This window comes from Poecile atricapillus, chromosome 7, assembly GCF_030490865.1.
Source record: "Poecile atricapillus isolate bPoeAtr1 chromosome 7, bPoeAtr1.hap1, whole genome shotgun sequence".
NCBI lineage: Eukaryota > Metazoa > Chordata > Aves > Passeriformes > Paridae > Poecile > Poecile atricapillus.
In genome coordinates this window covers 30,898,333-30,920,323 of record NC_081255.1, presented here as the reverse complement: position 1 = coordinate 30,920,323, position 21,991 = coordinate 30,898,333, and the positions used below count along the sequence as shown (strand labels likewise).

The window sequence follows — 21,991 nt, the reverse complement described above, 5'->3', positions numbered from 1 at the left end:
AATTCTGTACACCATGGCAATTTTCAGAGGGAGAAGGATTTATATTGATTAAAGGAAGGGGTGGGGGAGCAGGGCTGTGACTGAAGACGGGCACTCCTTTTCCAAACACACTCTCCTGTAGCACATTAGTGACAGCCTTGTCACAGATAACTCAGGCTCAGGCTTTGGCTCAGATTTCAGGCTGCTCTTTAAGCCACTCTGGCATCGTGGTTTTTACTTTCCATGTCATTTTTCAGTATTGATTTCTACTACTATTAAAGTTCTTGCTTAATAGCAAATGCACAGTAATTTATAATTAATATCCAAAGGTAAAGATAGAGTTACCAGAAAAAAAAAAAAAATCAAGGAAAAAAGAATGGGGCTAGAAGGACAAAGGTCAATTTTCCCTTCAAAAACATAAGTTAGTAAATTCTGCACAAATTAGGATGACACATACAACCTACCCCCATGTGGCACGAAGATGTTCCACAGATCATAGCGACTCGGGATGTAATTGGCTGGTTCTCACATGGAAGGTTATGTCCTTTCACATCTGCTCCAATTACTCCTATTAAAGTAAAATTAAAATTCTCTGTTAAAGAAGAACAAGCCACCCTGCACCAAACAGACCTTTTCTGCACTCAAATAATTGTTGAGTATCTCACATCGCTGCCACAAATCAAGAAAGTCTACTTAGCCAATAAAGGAAATAATTTTATCCATCAGAATAAAGTATTTATTTCAGATATAAGGACCCAAGATGATTTCTTCTAAATGCATGTCTATCACCATGATTTTTAAGTGTCATTTTACCTAGAAAGTGTTATTTTACCAGTCATTTATTCTCTTGGGTAGCTCTGACATGCAGAATAAAAGTGCCCTGCTGTACTGGCAGGCTGCAGATGTGTTTATTTGTTCACAGTTTATCATGAACATCCTGGTTGATGTGTTTTGTCAGGGGATGAGTTGGAGAAAGGGGTAACTTGGCAGGAGACTGGAAGGCTGCCAGCTTTGTTGTCCTCACTGCTGCTGCTGTTCTGTCCATGTCAGAACCATCTAAAGGCAGATTACTCCTCCCCTTGGAGGAGCTGAGCTTGGCTCTGAGGAGCCTCTGCGTGCAGGACAGCACAGGATGGAGCACAAAGTCAGCACCACTCAGCCTGCAGCAGAAAATACACCCAGGAGATGCCAGGGGGAAGCCAGGCAGACTCACAGCTGAGCCTCAGAACACATCCCATCCTGCTTGATTCACTTCAGGGGAGGCTACAGAGGGAATCTGCCCTCTCCTCCTCCTCTCCCAGGCTGCTTCCTGGCACCACGTTGTGCTGCACCCAGAAAAATGCAGCAGCCAACAAGTAACATTTTTACACTGGACTTTTTTTTCTTAAATATCATTTTTCAGCTGGCAAACTGGTCACCAGACTGTGCATTTCCATCTGCAAAGCTCCGTTTGGAGACCAGGATGTCAATACTGATTAAAAAAAATCCCCTTCCCTTCCCTTCCCTTCCCTTCCCTTCCCTTCCCTTCCCTTCCCTTCCCTTCCCTTCCCTTCCCTTCCCTTCCCTTCCCTTCCCTTCCCTTCCCTTCCCTTCCCTTCCCTTCCCTTCCCTTCCCTTCCCTTCCCTTCCCTTCCCTCAGGAAAACATTTTCTGGACATTGTGAAAGATGCCAAGTGTTAGGGCTGGTTCACATCCTACATTTTATTAACACCCTCTTGTTTAGATGATCACTGCAATGCTCTGTTATCAAATCAGTCTGGTGGGGTTTGTCTTACTGGGATCACCATGGTTATCCTGGTATTTCCATGGTTGGAAGTAATTTAAATAATCAGAAAATTAAGGACTAAAATGTTAAAGCCTTAAAAAATCCATCCTCATGCCCCTTTAACTAAACTGATTTGTAACTATGAAGTGGCACAGCTGTCATAAGGAGAGTTAGGAACAACAAAAAGCTAAAAGTAAGCCTTCTACTTCATACTTTATTTTTTCACTCCTTCAACATTATGAATGCATATTAGGAATTTTGAATAGGGCTGTCTACAAGGCAAATTCCTGTACTAAGCAAGACTGTATTAGAATTTCTTGAGTTAAAAATACTGTTCACACTTGAAAGGGAAGAAATCTATTAAACTAGATGGCATATGCTGCAAATGTATTTTCATAAACAACATAAAACTGAAAAGATCTTTTTAATTGCTAAGAAAATATACATTCTGCAAAACACAAATTATGTCCCTTTTTGGAATTTTAGTCAGTGGCTTCACCAGTGTTTACAATTGTCAGAGTCCTCGTATTTGTGATTAATTAAAGTCAGACAGCAAGTAAGTCTGTAATATTGGCTAAAAGTTATATAATTGCTGATATAAGTCACTGTCACCTTTAGCTTAGGTGGAATTTTTCATTGTCTGAGGCTGAGAACAAGAAGTCTGTGCACCACACAGAAGAGAGGACAGATTTTTAGGAAGGCAAGCAGTGCTTAGCAATGTGTACTTCTGGATCTTTTCCACAGTGACACGGTATTTCAGACGCTGCACCATAAATCATCTCCTTTTGTTGAAACAATCTGATGCCTTTTGAAAAGGTACAATGTAAACAGTATTTTTATGAGGCCAGCCCCACAAGCCTGGCCTCCCATCCTCAGAGTTTTATCTGTACATTCTCTGAAATTGGTACAGTAGGTCAAAATGCAAGAGATGACTTCTTGGCTCTTGGATCCTCACTTTTCCATAAGAGGTATCAGACAGACTGATTCAGGAGTCACACATGACCTCCTCAAACATACACACTAAACAATCCTCTACCTTATTCTACTCAAAACTTTATTCTACTTTGAAAACTTTGAAGCTTTCATAAACTTCAGGAACCTGCTCAGCCAAACCACACTTCACATCCAGCCAAAAGCAGATCTGAACTGCATCAAAAGTTATTAACACTGAAAACAAGATGTCCACCATGTCATTCTGGTTTAGCCTGCAGGGTATTTTCTTTACATATATCTGCACTCTTTGACTCTCCTTTTGATCCTGCTGTCACTTTTGCTATCAAAATCTTTCCATTTTTGCTGTCCTTTCTACTAAGTTTCCACACCGTTTCCAATACATTTATTACCCTTCCCAGATTCAAGAAGGATGAGTTCCACTGTAAATCCTCCTCTTGTCCCAGACTGCTGCGACTGAGCTGCGGTGTGATTATGATGCAGGTTCTCCCACTGTCCTCCTGACTCTTCCCTCTGTAATGCCCCCCTCTCTCTAACAACAACCTGTGTGTTGTTTTTCTCCTCCTGGCAATCATTTCAGGAGTCTGCTGGTGTTTGTGGTGCCATCTGGGAAAACATATTCGGATTAGCAGACTGTCTCTATCCACTGAAGCCCTTTCCTGAGAGATGCCAGCAGCTGAGTCTTTCTAATGTCAGAGTTTCTTTACAGAAGTCTGTATCAAGGAACAGATAGTTGCTCTCTATTCTTTTTAAAATTCAATTGATTGATTTTAGCACATGAAAAAATGGGTGAACTTTTTGTGCTCTGGATCCATAATGATGCCAATTAAACAAGGACCTTCCACTGCCACTTTCGCATGCTCTGTGAAACCCAGTTTTGCAGCAAGTACATTCTTTCAGGTCAGATTATCACTATATTCTTTTCCAAGAACACAGAATTGCCAGGGCACAGTTTTCAACATGTTTTTGTGCAATTAGGATACTGACAGATATTTTCAAGTCAGTCACAACAAACCTACAAATATGACACTGCAGCTCAGTCTTCCTTTTTGCACACAGAGCTACATATAATCCTTTCCAGGTAGCAAGAAAAGCAACCTCCATGATTAACCTCACCAAAAGCAAAGTAAAGGGATTTAAACACTAAAAATATTCCAGGCCACAGTTTCTAGAAGGATAAATGAGATTTAAAACAGCACAAAACGTTTGAAACAAAACTGGTAGTTTAGCACCTAATCATATTTCAGTTAGATCTAGAAAAAATCCTCTGATAAGCAATAGATTTCCATTAAAGAGTACTGTTTCAATAACACTTGCAGCTTCCTGAGGTAAGACTGTTTTCTAAACCAGCAAACTAAAAAAACCCTCAATTTCCTGTTGAAAAAGTTACACTGAATCTCTTTGTTACAGACTGTATTTGGATAAAAACAGCATAATAAGAAAATGAACTTGTTGGGCCTCATCAAATATATTTCAGAAAAGATGAACCGGGGCTGAACATCACAATATTGTGTTGGAAAAGAAAAAAAAGTCAAAAATCAGACCTTAAAGCTTTGAATCATGAATCACTTCTAAAGCTAGTAAGAATCCTAACTATGAACAAGCCTCAAACATAAGGCTTCTCCCTCAGAATGGTTGTTTGGTTGGTTTTTCTTTTCCTTGCCTATCCTCAAAGTTTTGAGCAACAGAAGATGCAAACTCTCAGCATGTTGGCATTCCAACACCACGGTGTTTCAGTCAAAAGTGAAACAAGCAGAAATTAACAAACAATTTGCAAATCCAGCTGAAAAGAGGTATAACAATAATATATTCCCTCTCTGGAAACAGATTTGTAGCACCAGTAGTTATTGTGATGATTTTGGTTTCGTTTTTTTTAAGAATAGCGTCAGAGCAAAAGGCTGGAGAAAAGCAGTCTGTGACAAAACTGGCATTCTGAAATTAAGTCAACAATTCCTGTCTCCAAGAACAGCAAATCCATGAGTGAGTACCTAGTCCTCCAGCATGTGCATCAATGAGAGATGCTGCCACTGCAATCCCTTCGGGGAGACCGAGATCTTTCGCAGCGTCTGGCGTTAGACCTTTCCCAACAGCTTCTCCAGGAGACAAGACGTGCTGTCCTGAGCAGACACAAGACAAACCAAACACCTGTCAATTTACTAAACAGAAAAACAAATGTGTGTGTTATTGCAAGAGCTCCCTTCCTCGCCCTCCAGTTAAGCCTCGTATCTATAAAACAAAGAAGTGCATCAAAGAACTCTGTGTGATGAAGTATCTTTCATCATCTGACTGCAGATTACACACAACCGTGCCCGATCAGGCCATCCCATGGCAATTTAGAAGTTCAAAAGCATTCAATATCGTATCTAGCCACAGAGAAAGATTTCACCACAAGCAATTAAATTCTGCTTGGCATCTCTCCAGCAGATATGAAATGCAGAAATCCCAGGTTCTCGTGGAAGGTGCAGCCTGCAGGCATTCTCTGGGCATGGAAGGAGATTCAGCTCAGTCTGCGCTCACAAATGAGCACTGCACCTGTTGCACAAGGAATGCACAAAGAACTGCCCAATCTTTTTTTCCACTTCCATCCTTTCCAGCAGTTCTACTAGGAATAAGGTGGCTATAGCAACAGAAACTCTGAAAAAGAAACTGGCTTAAACAGCAAATTCCTCCAGTTGCAGCTGTATTTCCTCACAGACTTAAATAATCCCTTTCTGAGCCTTCTCTGGCCTGTGCAGTATGAAGAAAACAAGAACACAACCCTGCCCTCCCTGCCCAGTCACAGGGAGCCCAGGGGCAGGTCCTGCCATAACACACACCCAGTTTTGTCTGAGCTTAGAATAACAAATACAGATTCTTTCAAGTACCAGAATTTAGGGACACCCCAAGAGCCTCCTCTCAGCCTCCCACAGCTGGAGCAGTGAGACTGAGCTCCTGGGACTGCACATACTCTGTATTTATCCAAAGGTTTGGGGGTGAGAGGCAGAAAGATCAGTGGGAGTTCCCACAGACCTCCCTGCCAAAACCAAGGGTTTTAGTACTTACCTGGAATGTTTACTAAATTCAACAAATCTGGGCAGAGTTGGCAAAACTCCTTTTTAAAATAAAACAAGACAATTGCCACAGTCAATTTTACTGAGAATGTCACACCTGAAGCATGTTCTGATATATAGAAAGGACATAAAACATCTTTCACAACAGACATTAATTAAGAGGAACAGCATATCATAAAATATCAGGAATACACTAATTCCCACGAGCATAAACTTTTTAAAATGCAGCTATATAACCTTACTGTTGATGAGCTTTGTGAAAGGGAAGGAGCAGGCTCTGCATGGGCACTCGTTCTGTCATCAGGATTTGCCTCCCCACCTACACAAGTGTAAGTCAGTGTGGAATGGACAGAGCCTTCACTCAACCACATGGGCACAGATCTGGGAAGGGAATTATCATTCTCATAGTTCAATCTTCACCAAAAAGCTAGAAAACTCAGCTAAGCATCGTCATGCTTAGAATCTGTAAGTGTAAAGCTATTAAATGATAAAAGAAGAAAACACAAAAAGCAACCAATAAGGAGACACGATTAAAAGTGAAGTTTTTGAACACAGATTGTATTCCAATACTGCACTGGGAGGGAGCAGATTCTTACTTAAGCAAAACACAGCACCTTCAGAAAGCCAGGGGCAGCTACCATGAAGGTATTCCACAGCTACACAGCAGCAATTCAGCAGCAGGTGCTGCCACTCTTAAATCCGACCTGCCAGGGGGAGAGAAGCTGTCAGAGGGGAGGAAGGGAGGGAGGAAGAGCTGCCTGCACACAGGCACGCACTGAGAGCAGGACAGGCCCCGCATAAAGGAGGCACTGAAAGGCCCGAGACTCCTCAAGGCTCATGCCAAAGTAAATGTATCGAGTCTTTTGTTTACAGTAGTCTCCTGTGCAAGTCATTTACCTTTGCTATAATGACTTCCAAAATTAGACCTAAGCAAACAAACCCATAATGGCTGAAGCTGGAGGACTTTCTGATTCACATTGGTGCAGCTGTTTCACTAATGCAACGCCTTAATCCACAACCTTTCATTTGGGACGAGACAGGCTATTTCCAGCTATTTTTTCCCCTATAAAGCAGCGAGTTTACAAAAGGAAAAAGCTGTCTGAATCTCTTCCTTCTCTTTTATCCTTCTTCGAAGACTGATGTTAGAGTTTGCTGTGATGGAGCTTTGTTTAAAGAATTTCTGTGCTACCAAAAACCCTCTACCTTTTCAGGTGCTTCCCACAGGAACCAGCTATTTACCAGACACAACACACGAGGCAGATAATGCATCTTCAGTCATCTTTAGTGATCCACATTCACTGTATTGGCTCACTAATATTTAACAGAACAAGGTACTTCAGGATGTAGCCCCTTTTCAAACAATAAAGCTGAGAGCAGCCAGGGCCCAGCTGATTCCAGCACAGTTTTTCATCTATCTCACAGAACAGGGCTGCACTTTGTGTATTTGGCTGTATAAGTGCATAAAATACAAAAAGAAGAAAATTCAAAGATGTCCCTTCACTGAGACCCAAACAAACCTGAATTTGGATGCAACAATCCCTTGCTGAAATCCCAGAGGCCTCAGAAAGAACCACAACCCAAGGGTACATCCCATCCCCATTTCGCAGCCTCACCCAAACTGAACAATTAAACTGCTTTCTGATTTAAAAGACAACAGAGAAAACAGATATCCTATTAGATAAGTGCTAGAGAACATGCACTGAAGAAGTTATCTCGTTAAACAAAACACTGTTGAACAGGCATCAAAGGAAACAGGACCTTAGTAAAAAAAAAAGCACAGTCCTTCCTAATGTAGTAAGAAATGTAAGGGCTTGTCCCCCTTTGTGTTCATTACAAAACATATAGATAATCTCTATTTTTTTGTGTTTCATAATAATTCTCACAATGCCAAAAGTCTGGGATATGCAAGGAATCTCAATAAATAATATACATCGCCCCAAACCTATCTCACTCACAATACATTATCAAATATCCCTCTCAATTACAGACAATACTCACATTTAACTGAGATGTGTATGGCTGATTTTCCTACAATTTTTTACCCCAGCTGAGTAGCCAAAATAGCACTACAATCAGAAGGAAGCAGAATAATGATGCTGATTGTAAAATTATAGTGCTAACTTTTTCTTAGGACTGAATGCATGGTGGTTAAAAGATGTTAGGAATAGTGAGATTTGGGGCTTTTTTAACCTCCAAATAACCTCCATAAATCTTCCTGGTTGGCAGTTAAAGACTTCAGAATTTTCATTGAGGAAAACCAAAACAAATTGTGATATTATACGCCAGCTTATTTAAAAGTGAGGAAAATGGTTAAACAAAATCACTTTGGCTTTCTTCGCTTCAAAATTCATCTCTGTCTACACGAGCTGCCACAGTAGCTTGAGGCAAATCTAATTTGGGGCCTTTCCATCCCACTCTCCCAGAGAGCCTTTGGCTGAACTACATCTCGACTACCTAATGTGTAAATACTTCAGGCAGACGTATTAGGCTGCTAAACACTGGCAAAATCAAATCAGGCAGATCCTGGTTCATTAAGCTGAGCAGCAAATTGGTCAGCAAACCAGAGGTGCCTGCTTCAACAAAGACTGCTTGGCCCTTTTGGCCCAAGGAATGAGAGCTACTCCATGTATAAATTATAAACTTTCCTGGTGAAAGGTCAAAAGGAAAAAGAAATTCTGCATCATTGGAACAACAGGTACGTTATGATGGCTGGGACTGAGTTTTCTTTGCTAGACTGCAGTGAAACAGTGCAGAATGAATGTGTCCTGCCTTGTGTGGTTCACTGCTCACTGCTGAACTGCATCTGGGTATAAAACACAGATATTTGATGTTTTACTAAAGGTATAGAAGGCAATACCTTGATGTCTTACTAAGTAATTCAAGGGAATGCATTTACAGCCAAGTTCAGCTACCTGAGCTCAAGTTTTCACTTGTAAGCAATAATTTCACTAGGCTGGTAATTGACATTTCTGTCTGTCTTTACAGCACAGTGTTCCTCAGAGTATCTCTATGCACAAAAATCAGTGCAGATGGCAGGACTATTGCTCTGCTCTGGTACATTACATTGCTAAGATTGTAGAGGCAATTTAGCTTGTGTTAATCATGGATTATTACTTTGGAGATTTTTTTTTTTACTGGATTTTTTTAACAACTCACATGATAACAACTCCTCTTAGAATAAATAATTACCCCTTTTTCTGAACTGAAATAAATGCCAGACCAAAAATAATCTCATCAGTTACTGAAAGGACACTTTAAAATCTTTCAGACAAGCTTATTCCCCACCACATTCACACAGCATCCAGTTTTAATGTCCATACTGAGAAGATACTGATGCACTGTAAACTAAAAAAGTTCACAAATGAGCCAGGAAATTAATTACAAGGATTGAGAATTATGACAGTTCACCCAAGAGTTTTGGGGGGGAAACCTCAGTGTTTTCCTTGATCATAGGAAATTTCAGTTTGTGCAGGTCAAGCGTGTCCCTACGGTCTGCCAGGCAGGAGTAGGAAGTTAAATAAGGTGAAAAATCAAGTGTGTTCTTTAATTAATTCATTAATTTTGAGACATGACAGCAACTAACAATCAACAACCTTTCAGTCTGAAGTGGGCTCTCCATCACAGGAAATTATAAAATTAAGATTGGTTCTTAGATAGACTTTAAACCACTTAAACATTAATTTTAAGGAGTTTAACAGCCTCTGAGTTGGAGGAAGTCAGCAAATTGTTAGAAATAGTCCTTCTGATTTTGTGAATCCTGACTCATAAAGCAGACAGCACTGTATTAAAAGTTCAGTGGGAGGCTGAAGCCAAAAAAAGAGAAGATGAATAACAAATTGAGACCAGGGAGAGGAAGACTCAGGTAAAAAGAAGGAATGACCCAGAACTATTCTGAGAAATGTCTCCTTTTTTTTTTTTTCCCCCTTTTTTTAAGAACAGTATGAAAAATAAAGGAGGAGGATAATATCTCAGAAATTTAAATATTGAACAATTACAATAGGCCCAAGACTACTCAAAGTTTCTGTGAAATTTAAAACCAGAAATTCAGTGAAAAAGCTCCTCATTTTCATAAAAGAAAGTTCCCAAGTCCCCAGTATTCTTATTTGCTAGAGTAGAAGCAAATAAGATTCCCCAGGCAGAGTCAGAGACCAGAACTCTATGAGTGGACAGGGGAATATTTTTTACTACTATTTTTTAAAAGATCTAAACTTACAAGTTTTCTAAGCTGTGAGGGATGGAGGGGCACACACAGTACTCCTCACTTCTCAGAGCAGAGAGAAGTGGAAAGGAACTGCCTGCCAGCAGGACTCAAGCTGATGATAAGCAGGGTGAATGATGGTTCCTTTCCTGGTGGAAGAGGAATGGAAAATGTCACCCAGGAAACATCCTGCAGAAACTTGAGCTACTCCAGTTCAGCTCAGCCTGTTTGAGAACAGTTATTGGAAAGAGGAAGAGTATCTCAGACTAGACAGCAAGGAGAAGGCTTGGAGATGGAGGGGGCAGATTTCATCCATGAGTTTATCAATATCTGATGGGAGGGACAAGTAAAGATCAGGGACAAAGACCCTTCTCAGTGGCCCCCAGTGACACAACAAGTGTGACAAGCACAAACTGAAATACAGGGAATTACATTTAAACCAATTTAAAAAATGTTTTTACTGGGGAAAAGTGGTCAGGACACTGGAACAGGTTGCCCAGGCATATTTTGGAATCTCCACCTTTGGAAATACTCAAAACTCAACAGGTCAGAGCCCTGAACAACCAGATGGCCCTGCTCCTGTCATTTCAAGATGGCCCTTCTAATCCCAATGATTCGTGTGATTCAGTGATCTCAAGATGGAAAAAGTGTAAAATAAAACAGAAATCACAGGAGAGTGGAGCTTTTCTGAGGAAAAGCCCAACTTCTTCCTGCTGAATCATGTATTACGAAATAATGCCTCAAGCTCTCAGGAAGGAGACACCCAAAAACCTCTTTGCACTGTGCCAGTTTCAGCTCCTTTGCAGTTTCTACAGCTCTTGGACAGACTGAAATGACAGGAAGCCAGAAAAATGTTAGCATATTTGGAACACTATTCACTTGTAAATTCCATGGATTTTGACAGCATGTAAGTGTAAATATCCTCTGATTCATCATTTTAATTTTGTTTGAAATTGCAGTGTGTTGTAATTTATTTGGGATAGCAAAAGACCAGGGGAAGACATATAAAGGCATCCCATACCTGAGAATCACTTTACTTATTATTCCCTACCATTTGCAAAGTACAGTGTTTAAAGCTTATTGCTGCAATCCAGCTTTATGAAGAACTGGCAGCTACAAGCTGACCTGAAAGAATAAAAATAAAAATCATCATCATCCCTTTCTCTCAGCCTTCAAGGAAATCCCTCATATGCTCCAGAGCATCTGGCATCAAAGGCCTTGGAAGAGATCGAGAAAACTGGCAGAATGAATGGACTGACCATTCCCTCCACAGCTGCTGGAGCACTGAGTTAATATTGACCATATTGTCCCACCCTGCACTGAATCATTTTCAGCCTAAAAATAAATTAATTAAATTTATTATATATGTATAAAATAAATTAAGAGAACATCCAAGTATTAGAGCTAACTACTGACAAAACAGAGAACCTAAGACTCTATTTCAAGGGTAAAAAGGGAGATATCCAATGCCATTATTAGCTTTGTATATAGAAGGATTCAGTGGCACATGCAGTAAAAGTAACCATTGATATAAAACCAGGTTTTCTGTACTAACAATTTATTAATAAGTAAATAAAAGAGCATTAGAAAAGGACATCCAGTCTTCCAATTATACAAATCCATCTTTTCAGGACATTCAAAAATGGCACATGCCAGTGCCCAGATCCATAAAAACATCAAGCCTGCCATCCCCAAAGTCCTGGAATTAAGGAGAGAGGTAAAAAGGGGATTACAAAGTATTGGGGCTGTACATTAAAGCATAAGCAGAGTGTTGGAACAGAGAGGGTGGTGAGCAAAGGCCACTAACCAGAAATGCACTTTAGAGTCAAGTCAAACCCTTCTCAATTGAAAACATAGTGCCAAAATTTAAAAATAATTAAAAAATAATTAAAAAGCAGAAATCCTACTGGAGGAAGATGGAGGCAATTTGTGGAGAATGGAAGGTATTCATCTAGAAGGTGGTTAAGAAGGATGAGTGGAAAAAAGACCTAGACTGGGATTTAAGTAAAGAGATGTGTAAGGAGCACAGGCTGCTCTTCATTATGCCACCATCACGCCAAAAATCAAATATGAAATAGTTCTTCCAGTTGTACACTAAAGCAAATGAAGCAAAACTACAGCTACTTCATGAATATCAGTTTGCTGCTGCAGCACAGATGAAAAAAGGTGACAAACTGTCCTTTACAAAAGCAACAAAACCTAAAAGATAGTAGAACCTATTCTGCAGTACCCACAATGCTCTCTCACACAAACCCACCATCTTCAACCCAAAAAAGACCTGGTATGAAATATTACCATTCAATAAAAAAATCATTATTTGGTCCCTTAAGTAGGCCCTGAAGTAGAAGGCTGTGATGAAAATTTATCAAGCATTTTTCTCCAAATGGAATTTATGCTCCAGTACCTTAGCAGCTCTACAGTACATGAAATTTTAACTGAATACTTAATGTCTTTCTAGGTTTTATAATACCACAAAGAGATACTCATCATGTGTTTTTACCACAGCAGATAAATGCTAATGCCTCTAGTACACAACACTTTCACAGTGGTTTGAACACGAGTCATCTTCCACTCTCTTGATGAGCAAATTAATGGGATCAATAAATTTTTTAGTATCTCCAGATAAGGCTCTTTACCTTCACAAGCCTGATCAGTAAATTCATGATGTACAGAAGGGACCACAAACAATTTGTTATGTGGATTCCCTGAAAGGTTAGTCTGCTCTGAGAAACAGAAAATGTCAAAGGCCTGGGAGTTTTCAGATGTGAACCCACGTCCTGATATGGGAAAGGTTTGTGGAAGATCCTAAAGGTCAGATGTGAGGGTCTCCCTTATCAACAAGGTTGTATGTTAAGTTAAACTGAAACCAAGAGGAGTGTACTCCCTGGAACCACAGCACTCTGACTACAGTAAATGTATTTTTAAAGGGCAAGAAGTTTTAAAAGTGATGCTTAAAAGCATATTTACCAGAATAAAGAAATACGTACATTAAAAAAAGTTGTTTTCAGGTAATTTCCAGAAGTATTTCCAGTGGCATGAAATTTAAAGCTACTTCCAAATGAAAAAAAAAAAAAAAAATCTATTTGTAGCTATTCATCTTTGGTTCCTTCTGATTGAAAACAATAATAATTTCAGTAGAGATTAAAAAAAAACAACAACAACAAAACAAACACAGCTTTTCTGCATATTTTAAACTGGTATTTACTGGTAATATATTTTAAACTTTGTATTTACTTTTGTTACAATCAGAAAATTTTGTTAATTTTATCTTGTGACATTTTGCTTTGGTTAAAAGAAATGATGATTTAGAGCCTTGTTATCTTGTAGGAGAGATGCATGAGAAAAGGGCCATTATCTCTCTGTACAAGGGGAACATGCAGGCACTAAAATACATCCTTGGCTTTGAGCTAAACAAACCTTGAGCAGACAGACACAGGCTTAGAGTAGCTTGAGAACAGAAGAGGAAATTCCACCAGAATTACTTCTGCCCTGTCAGGTTTTTGGTTTTGTTTTCATTTCAGGAGGAGGTTTTGAGCATGTACAACCTCCCTTCAACCTCCTCCTACCTGGGTTATCTGACAAGTTCGAGCTCCTTTATCTGCAGGGCAGTTCAGTGCCCTGCTCCCCATCCTTCCCTGTCAGCCATGGCAGGCTCTGATGCTCCTCCTGGAAGCACACACTGTCCAGGGAGGGCCTTCCCTTGGGACAAGGGGATGCACTTCAGCAGCTGAGGCTGTTCCCCTGTGGGCAGCACTGCTCTAAATAAATACAGCTTGAGCTGAGTTGGTGCCAGGTGTGATCCTGGCCTGGTTTGGGGCTCCTGGCAGGGATGGTGCCTCGCTGCCGATGCTGACACCACGGGATGTGTGGGAAGGAATCTCCCACTCCACAGGACCATTCCAGCTGCAGTTTGCTCAGTGGCTGAGTATCACCTTCCTGCTAGGTGGATCTACATTGTTCTGATTAATTTGAGGAAAGTTGAGCTGATTCAGAGTGCTCAAGCCCAACACCATTGAACACATTAAAACAAGCAAAGCCCCCAGCTGTCATTGGAACACTGTTCCCATTCCCATTCCCTACATTCAGGGACAATTTCAGGGTGGCAGAAAGCAAAGCACTTCCCTGGGACACACCACCATGGAGCAGCTCCTGGGCAGGGTGAAGTGCTTTGTTTTGACTCCTCCTGGAGCTACACCCTTCCAAGAGACTCCAAGAAGTAAAGGGTAGGAGAGAAACTCAAAGGAATGGAGTGGTGGCTACCTGGGTTCCACACTGGTGCAGTGAGCTCCTCACTCCCTCTGCAGAGACACAGGAATGAAGGACACTCTCCTGCTTTTTGTGATGTTATCACACTGCTAAATATAACAAAAGCAACACCTTCCTTTTTAAAAAAGGTAAGGTTAGATGAATGGTCAGGGAAAAAAGCTCATATTCTCCCTAGGGCCAGGTTTCAGCATTATTATGCAAATAGAAATTGGCTTATGCTGTGAATTCACCTGAGGGAATGGGCCCCAGAATCTGAAAACCAAAGGATTTCTCAAGGTGAGCACAAGCTACAAGTTCTGGCCTAAGGTTTGGAGCAGTTTTGGAGGGCTGTGCTTCTCCAACTCCAGCCAAACCCTCAGGGATTCTATGGTTCATTTCTTTAAAAAATCCCAGTTTTCCATGGAACTAGACACTTTCACCAGCAACTCACAAGAAACCTTTTTGCCTTGCAAGAAACGTATCAACAGAAGATAACTTAGTCATTTATTTTGTAAATATTGTATTTTAACAAACATGGAAGCCTGATACTGGGAATTGATGATTTCTCTCATAATAAATGTTGAGCCATATATAGGCCAGTGTTATGAGGCTCCCATCACAGCAAAAGGCCCCTTTTATTAATGGCTACTTTATCATTTAAAACGTGCATGTTGTTACTTAAAATGGCAAATTGCTTTGCACTGTCCTTGAAGTGCATTGCATAAATATTGTATTCAAGCCTTAGCTTACACTTCATAAATAATTTATTTTTAAAATACCCTTCCATGAGACCACCAGCTGGCAAGATGTTCAATTTTCTGGTAAAAACATGTATTTATTGCAAGTCTTATTTTAACTTGTTGGAGATTTGCTAAAAGCCACATGTGACAGATGTTGTAAGAACTGTATTCAACCTAAAACCTCAGGAAGCTGAAAGCCTCATTCTCCTGGTAGGTTTTGTACCTCTGCATAAGCAGTTTTCTTTGCAGGAGAAAAGCTGAAATCTATTCAAGGAAGCTTTCAAGTACTATTTTCTGATAACCCAAAAATGACTGATAGCACATGATGATCAGAAAAGTTTATAGATTTCATTACATTTCTTTTCACTACAATCCTTCCTCCACCATTTCCATTTCATGTTGTTGCATTTAAACTGCTGTACAAACTTGTTCAAAGTGCTCGACATTAAAAAAAAAAAAAAAAAAATCAAAGGAAATTTCAGATAATTAACTTTGATGAATGAGCATATTTTAATTCATGTCTGGTAATATTCTTGTTAATGACATGTCTGCTTAGGACATCCATTAAAAGTCCATTAACTTAACAGGGAAAGTCTAATAAAGTTATCCTGGAAATTTTCTGGTATATTAACGTTATGGACTTTTAATGAATATCTGCTGTAGGAACTGCTATTAGCAAGGCTACTATTCTAATTAAACTTGGGGTTTGAGAGTGAAAAAAAAATGTTTAAAGATAACAACAAGCAGAAGCAGCACCTTTTTTGAAAATGACTATAAGGGAGATAGGTACAGGTCACAAACCATGCTATAAAAACAGCTATAAATTACTATATTGTAGCTTTTTTTGTAGCCTGCCATCCAATATACCTATATCAAGTGTGTCCTTCGTGTCATCAGTTGCTCAGGCTCCTTTTTACTCCCATATTGTTGAGACTGAGCAGTACAGAAAGGCCTTCCAGGCCTTTCTGAAGGGTAGGAGATAAAAAATTTAAACACAGTTTCTCATAACAATGCAAAGTAAAAAATGCACTTAGGAAGTTCCCTATGGGCATCTCAGCAAGCCATTTGAAGCTGCTGACATTCACAATAATATAGCAAGATATCTTTTTATATGTATATATCTTCAGAGAATGGGTTGGGTTGGAAGGGACCTTAAAGCTCATTTCATTTCAACCCCTTCCGCTAAACCAGGTTATTTAAAGCCCCATCTCTTTATATATATCTTTTATATATATCTACATAAAGCTTTTTAATAATATGAATATGTTTATTTATTAATATGAATATATGTGTATATTAAAACCCAACCCAGACATACCTATTTTTTCATACTTATCCTTCACCAAATCTTCCAAGCCAATCATTTTCCAGAAACTGTCATCCCAACCTCTATCTGATGAGTATGTCCACTTGCACACCACTGTACAGAGAGACCTAGAAAAGAGACAATATAGGCACAGAGTCAGGCAAATGAACACATTTGGATTTAAAAACAAGCTCCTGCAAAAGGATCTCTTCTCCACTGGTCAAAAACTCCAGCAGAATGCTCACATTAAAAAAAACAAAAAAACCCCAACTGGTTAATGCTTGGAGTGCACATCTTGAGGACCTTAAAAGGACCTTGTGTTTAAGATTCTTCTCTGCTGAAACAACTCCTGGTCTGGCCACTGCACTGCATAAATCAGTCAAATAACAGGCTGTGCATGTGCCTGGAGAGAGCGGGGCAGGAACACAACAGCTCTGGAGCAGGCAGCTCAGGGTGCTGCTCTTCCAGCCTAAATGGCTGCTTTGCACACAGCCTGTCCTTAGGAAAACTTGGTGTTTCCTCTCTTACAACTGAATTACAGTTTCCAGGATGATGGGATCAGATGCACAAGTCTCATTCCTGAGAAGCTGATGTTAAACTCTGCTGTGCCAGGACAGCACCACGGGGCACAGGCAGGAGCAGAATATACACAGAGGAAAGTCTGTCCTAACACACAGAATGGCTTTTATCAATATCCCTGACCTTATTCCTCCCCAAAGAATGAACAATATTCCTGATGATTTAGTATTACACAGGCTGTTTTCTCAAAAGATCAATATTAAACTTGAAAAGTCAGTCAACTAAAAGGTCTTAAAAATGCTAAATACCACTGAAAACTGCAGTTCTGTGTAGTCCTGGGAATACCACAGTACCAGCAAGTGCAAGACAGCTCAGATGCATCTTGGGGAAACACATCATCATAACTGTTCTCAAAGAGAAACCCTGCTCAGAGGTGGATTTTCTTTGATGTTTTACAAGACAGCTTATTTGTGACTCATGTTTAGCCAAGGTGAGCTTACACAGACATATTCTCTTTATTAGGATGGTACAATTTGAACATGTATCTTCAAAGCAAACTCAGTTTAACTGAACCATTTGACTTTTTCTTGCAGTTTTGCATAAGTAAAAACCAAATAAAATTTCTCTCTTCAAAATTATTGTTTGGAGTAAAAGTAAATCTTCCCTTTCATCCAGGAAAACTACCCAGGGACTGAAATATGAATCACAGAATAGGTTGGGCTGGAAGGACCTTAAAGCTCATCTTGTTCCAACCCCCTGTCATGGGCAGGGACACCTTTCACTACCCCAGGTTGCTCCAAGCCCCATCCAACCTGGCCTGGAGCAGAAAAAGAGAAGCAATTTTTATTTCCTACCCGCAAATCAAAGTTAGATCTCATAGCCACTGATACTGCAGACAGAGTAAAGCCAAATAAGAACAGGAAGAGCCTTTCTACACAGCAAGAAGCAACATCATCTTATGTGACACTGAGCAGAAGATGGGATGGTTACATGGACTCTCTAAATTCACACTTTCTCATCTGGGACAGAAATGTGTCTTTTAAATGCCTCATGTATCCTTCCATCCTGTTTTACTGGAGTAACCATGTTTTTACAACCAGAGGACAAGTGATGGTCATTCACATCCCACTGGTTGTAAAGGTGTGTTGGTTGCTCTTTGCTGCAAGAGAATAATTAACATTATATATTTGGGGGGGTGGCGGGGGGGGGGGAAGACATTAATTATTTATATCCCTATAAATAAATGCAGTCAATAAATGCAGATTTTTTTTCAGGACTACTCTTAAAACACTTCTGACACCCCCACCCCCTTTTTTATTTCTTCTTAATAATTTAAGAATAGACCACACAATCACAGCTCAGTGTCTGGTTTGAAAACAGAAAAAGCACGTGACCTGTAACTACAGCAATGACAATGTTGATATAAGGAATTCCAATTTCCAAGGATTTAAAAGCCAGACACAGAAATCTAATTAGGACCTTTGACAAAAACTGGGTGAATAAATAAATTCTAGGCTGAAGAAAATACTGGGAAAAAATAAACATTTTCCCCAAATGGGCTCAAACCTCTCGTTAAAAGGAAAAATAAAGACATGGTATTTGAAATAAAAAGCACTTCATCACTTTAGGAAAAATTTAGACATAAAGAGTGAAAAACAATGCATCAATTTTTCCCAAATATGGGAAATACCAAATCATAACAAATTATCATCAAAACCAAATATGTCTTTTTCTAATTAGATTGAAGCTCTGAACTAATGCCACACCCTGAAAAAGGCTCCAAAGAACATGTTTTAAACAGGGGCCTGCTGTCCCACACAGCTCCCTCTGTGGAACACCACACACAGGCCCATGGAATCACTGGCGATGGGAAGAGATCAGCCCTTGCCAATCCACAGAATTCCAGCAGATCCGAGCTCTCTGGCAGGATATGGCTGTACTGAGCACATCCTGTCAATTTAAAAATGCAAAGTGCTCACAGAACAAGGATAAACAGAGGAGTTTTGGTTGAATTTTTAACACAGTATGGAAAATGAACTGGGGAAGACAACTCTTCCCAAATGAATTACTGGCAGATGTCTGAGTGGAAGGTTCTGGTATGAAAACCAATCTCAGATCTGAGCTAAAACACTAACACATTATGTTGGCAGGTTTTTATTTTCATGGCCGCAGCAAGAAACTCAAAATGCTTGTTTTAAACACAGTCTGAGTGTTTATACTTCTCTGGGATTAAATCTCCTTCTTCCACTCTTGCTGCCACTCAAAAAGTATGTGTTTAATGGAACAATATGGCTTCATACAAATCCCTGATATCAAAGAGAAAGTGTCATACCACAGAAAGGCATCCTGCTCTCTTAGCTAACAGCTCAAAGGAAAGGATTTCTTTGTGATGACCATGAAGGATTAACATCACCACATGCTTCAAAAGCACCTGGATGGGTTGAACTCAAACCCCTGCCCCTCACCTGAGGAGGTGCTCAGTCTGTATGTCCTAGAGAGATCCATGCACATGCAGACAGAACAGTTCATTCATGGCTTGTCACTGCTGAAGCCAATGGTAAAGATGTACATTATATATATAATATTTATTCATATTTGTATGTATATTAACTTTATAGGAAATCACTCAGAAATTCTCCCCCAGGGAGTCACCCTGAAAAGGAGATAGTACAACCCCTAACTTGGGAAAAATCTATCCAGGAAGACGCTATGGGAAAAAAACCACCTGAGGAATCAAATCATTACACCTACAAAGAAAGCCTCAACTATGAGAAAATTTTGTATTTCACAGAACTCCTAAGTTTGATGAGATGAAGGGCAGACATTAAACAGAAACACTACTGATATCAGCTGTGGTATATTCCATTTTTCCTATTTGGCAGCATTGCCTCAATTCTTTGGTCATAAACACCAGGCTTGTTCTGACTGAAGCTAGATGAACCAGATGGGCTGAAGCAAATGCTCCTCTTACTTTACTCCCAGAATCAGCAGGTTCAAAGGTGCAGAGAAGAGGCAATCCCAGAGGGAACAGTCCTCTCCCAGCTGCCTAATCCAACACAGGATTTGAGGAGCCATGAATGGAACTCCTCAGAAGCATGAGCCATATGTAGTCAGTCTGAAATACCATCAGTTTGGAGACTCTTTTCTTTAAGCATATTCCCAGCACAATGAAATGAAAGATTTCCTTTCTCTGGTCAGAACAAAAAGTTTTGTTTAGAATATTCCTACTGAAAAAAAGTCCCAACCGTCGTGCATGGAAAATTTTTATTTTATTTAAACCAGATTTTCAACAGGAAAATTATTCTGTTTAGAGTTTCCTACAAGTTTCTCGCTGAGGACTGGTTGGATGTGCTGAAGTCCTGCATGACCAGAATCTCAGCAGTCTCAAAAACACAGTCTGTGAACACACACTTGTAATTCTCAAAATGATGTCTGGAAGCAACTAACCTGCAAAAGGATCTGGGGCAACTGGACTTGGCATCACTCAGGTGATCAAAATTTGTTTCTGTGTGGCTCTTCTCAGATTATCTGCCCATTCTGAATATTTTATCTCACTCTGTTGTACTTGGAGAGAAGGAAATCAGATAGATTTGCTGAAAATGGGAATTACTGCATGCTCTAAGTTACTGTCATAAAAGTGTATCTAAAAGATAGAAGTCACAAAAAACTTCTCCTCAATTACTCAGGAGTCACCAGAATTTCACACATTGGTCCATCTCCCACACTCCAAAAGGGATAAAGCCAGCAGTGACACGATTCCCAAATCTGCAGAGATCCTGCCCTGCCTGGGACAACACCTCTATGGAAATAATTCTGGGGGCTACTCCTTAACTGCAGCTGTCTCATGGAAGTCATCCCTGTTTTGAGTATAGGTTGATAGGTAAGTCCTATCAAATAAAAGTTACTAAAAGAAACAGTTTTTTTACCTGAAAAGTGACCCCATAAGGCATTTCTACATGACCTTCCATTCCAGAGGGCTGGTACAAGATTAGTTAGCCTGGAAAATGAGTCAGTCACCATCTTGAAAGGCAGAGAACCCCTGGCTGGGGCATCCTGAGGTGAATGGCAGCTTTGTTCTCCATTCCAAAGCAAAAGGATCTGCTCCATTCATCCCAACTGCTCAGAAACAAACCTAAACTCATGAACTTAATTAATTTTGTAGGCATCATTAACAATGCAGCAGTTCAATCACTGGATCACTAAACTAAAGCCAGCTGCACCTGCTGAGGGCTGTGCCAAAGCTAAATTCTACAGAAGCAAGGATAAGGTACAGTTAGATCCCAAAAGGAATAGCGTGCAGTAGGATAAAGTAACTCTCTGTGGTTTGTTGGGCAAATTTATTTAAAGCTACAAAGAATCAAAAGCTAAGAAAGCTTTATGACGTTGTGAATGCAAGAAGGAGACCTGAAACAATAGAATGTGACTGTCACAACATCAAATGATTTTTCTTTTGTTCTACAAAGTTTAAATTTAAAACAGATTTTGAATTCAAATTGTAAACCAGGGCGTAGAGTCTGCTCAAATGAACATCTCCACATATTGACATCTGGGCCAGGCTGCCAATGTCCTCCCAAATTATGCACCCCCACAGTCTCAAGGCTTTTCACAAAAGCAACCAATTTACAGCTCTAACACAGTCACAGATCTTACTGTGGTTTGTGCAAAAATGTTCCAGGCAGAAAAATTTAATACCCAGCACACATACTCCCAGCATCCAAGAACAGAACTGGGCACTGGTGCTGCAAGAACCTAAAATACAGTGGAGGTTATCACAGAGCAATAAGAAACCTGTAATTATTCTCTGCTCTATTATGGTAATGCCATATCCATTAATGCACAGCCTTTGAAACAGAACCAGACTGTTGGATCCAAATCCACAACTGGCATTTAGGAAAAATGTCTCTGCCTGCTTGGTGTACTTGGCTGCTTGGGGGAAATAGGGAAAAATTGTCCTAAGGTAAATACTTCTCAAGAAAGAGAATTAAAGTGACATCTGATCACTGAGTCTTGACATGTATGAAGTGTGTGAGATGCTGCCCCTGTTGAGTGTTTGCTAAAAGGAATCAGGGCAGGGTGTTGAGTTCAGGGTGGTGTAGAGGAGCTGCCCCTGCTGTCCCTCAGTCCATCTCTGGGGCAGGCTGGCTGCAAAGCTCAGGGTGATAGAGTCTGGCTGTCCTCCCCTCCTTTAACCTCTTCAACAGCTCCTTCATCACAGGCACACACAGCAAAACCTGTCAG

The 21,991-nt window shown here is 40.1% G+C and overlaps 1 protein-coding gene across 3 annotated transcripts in view; it reads right to left on the bottom strand.

The window, feature by feature from the left end:
* The window catches only part of FGGY (FGGY carbohydrate kinase domain containing), a 202,553-nt gene that overhangs the window by 62,290 nt on the left and 118,272 nt on the right, over positions 1–21,991 (bottom strand). For all 3 annotated transcript variants that reach the window (XM_058842959.1, XM_058842960.1, XM_058842958.1), the window contains 3 exons: positions 16,247–16,362; positions 4,684–4,812; positions 444–547 (listed from right to left, as the gene is read on the bottom strand). In XM_058842959.1, the coding sequence (XP_058698942.1) occupies positions 444–547; positions 4,684–4,812; positions 16,247–16,362 (349 nt within the window). The remainder of the gene's footprint in view (positions 1–443; positions 548–4,683; positions 4,813–16,246; positions 16,363–21,991) is intronic.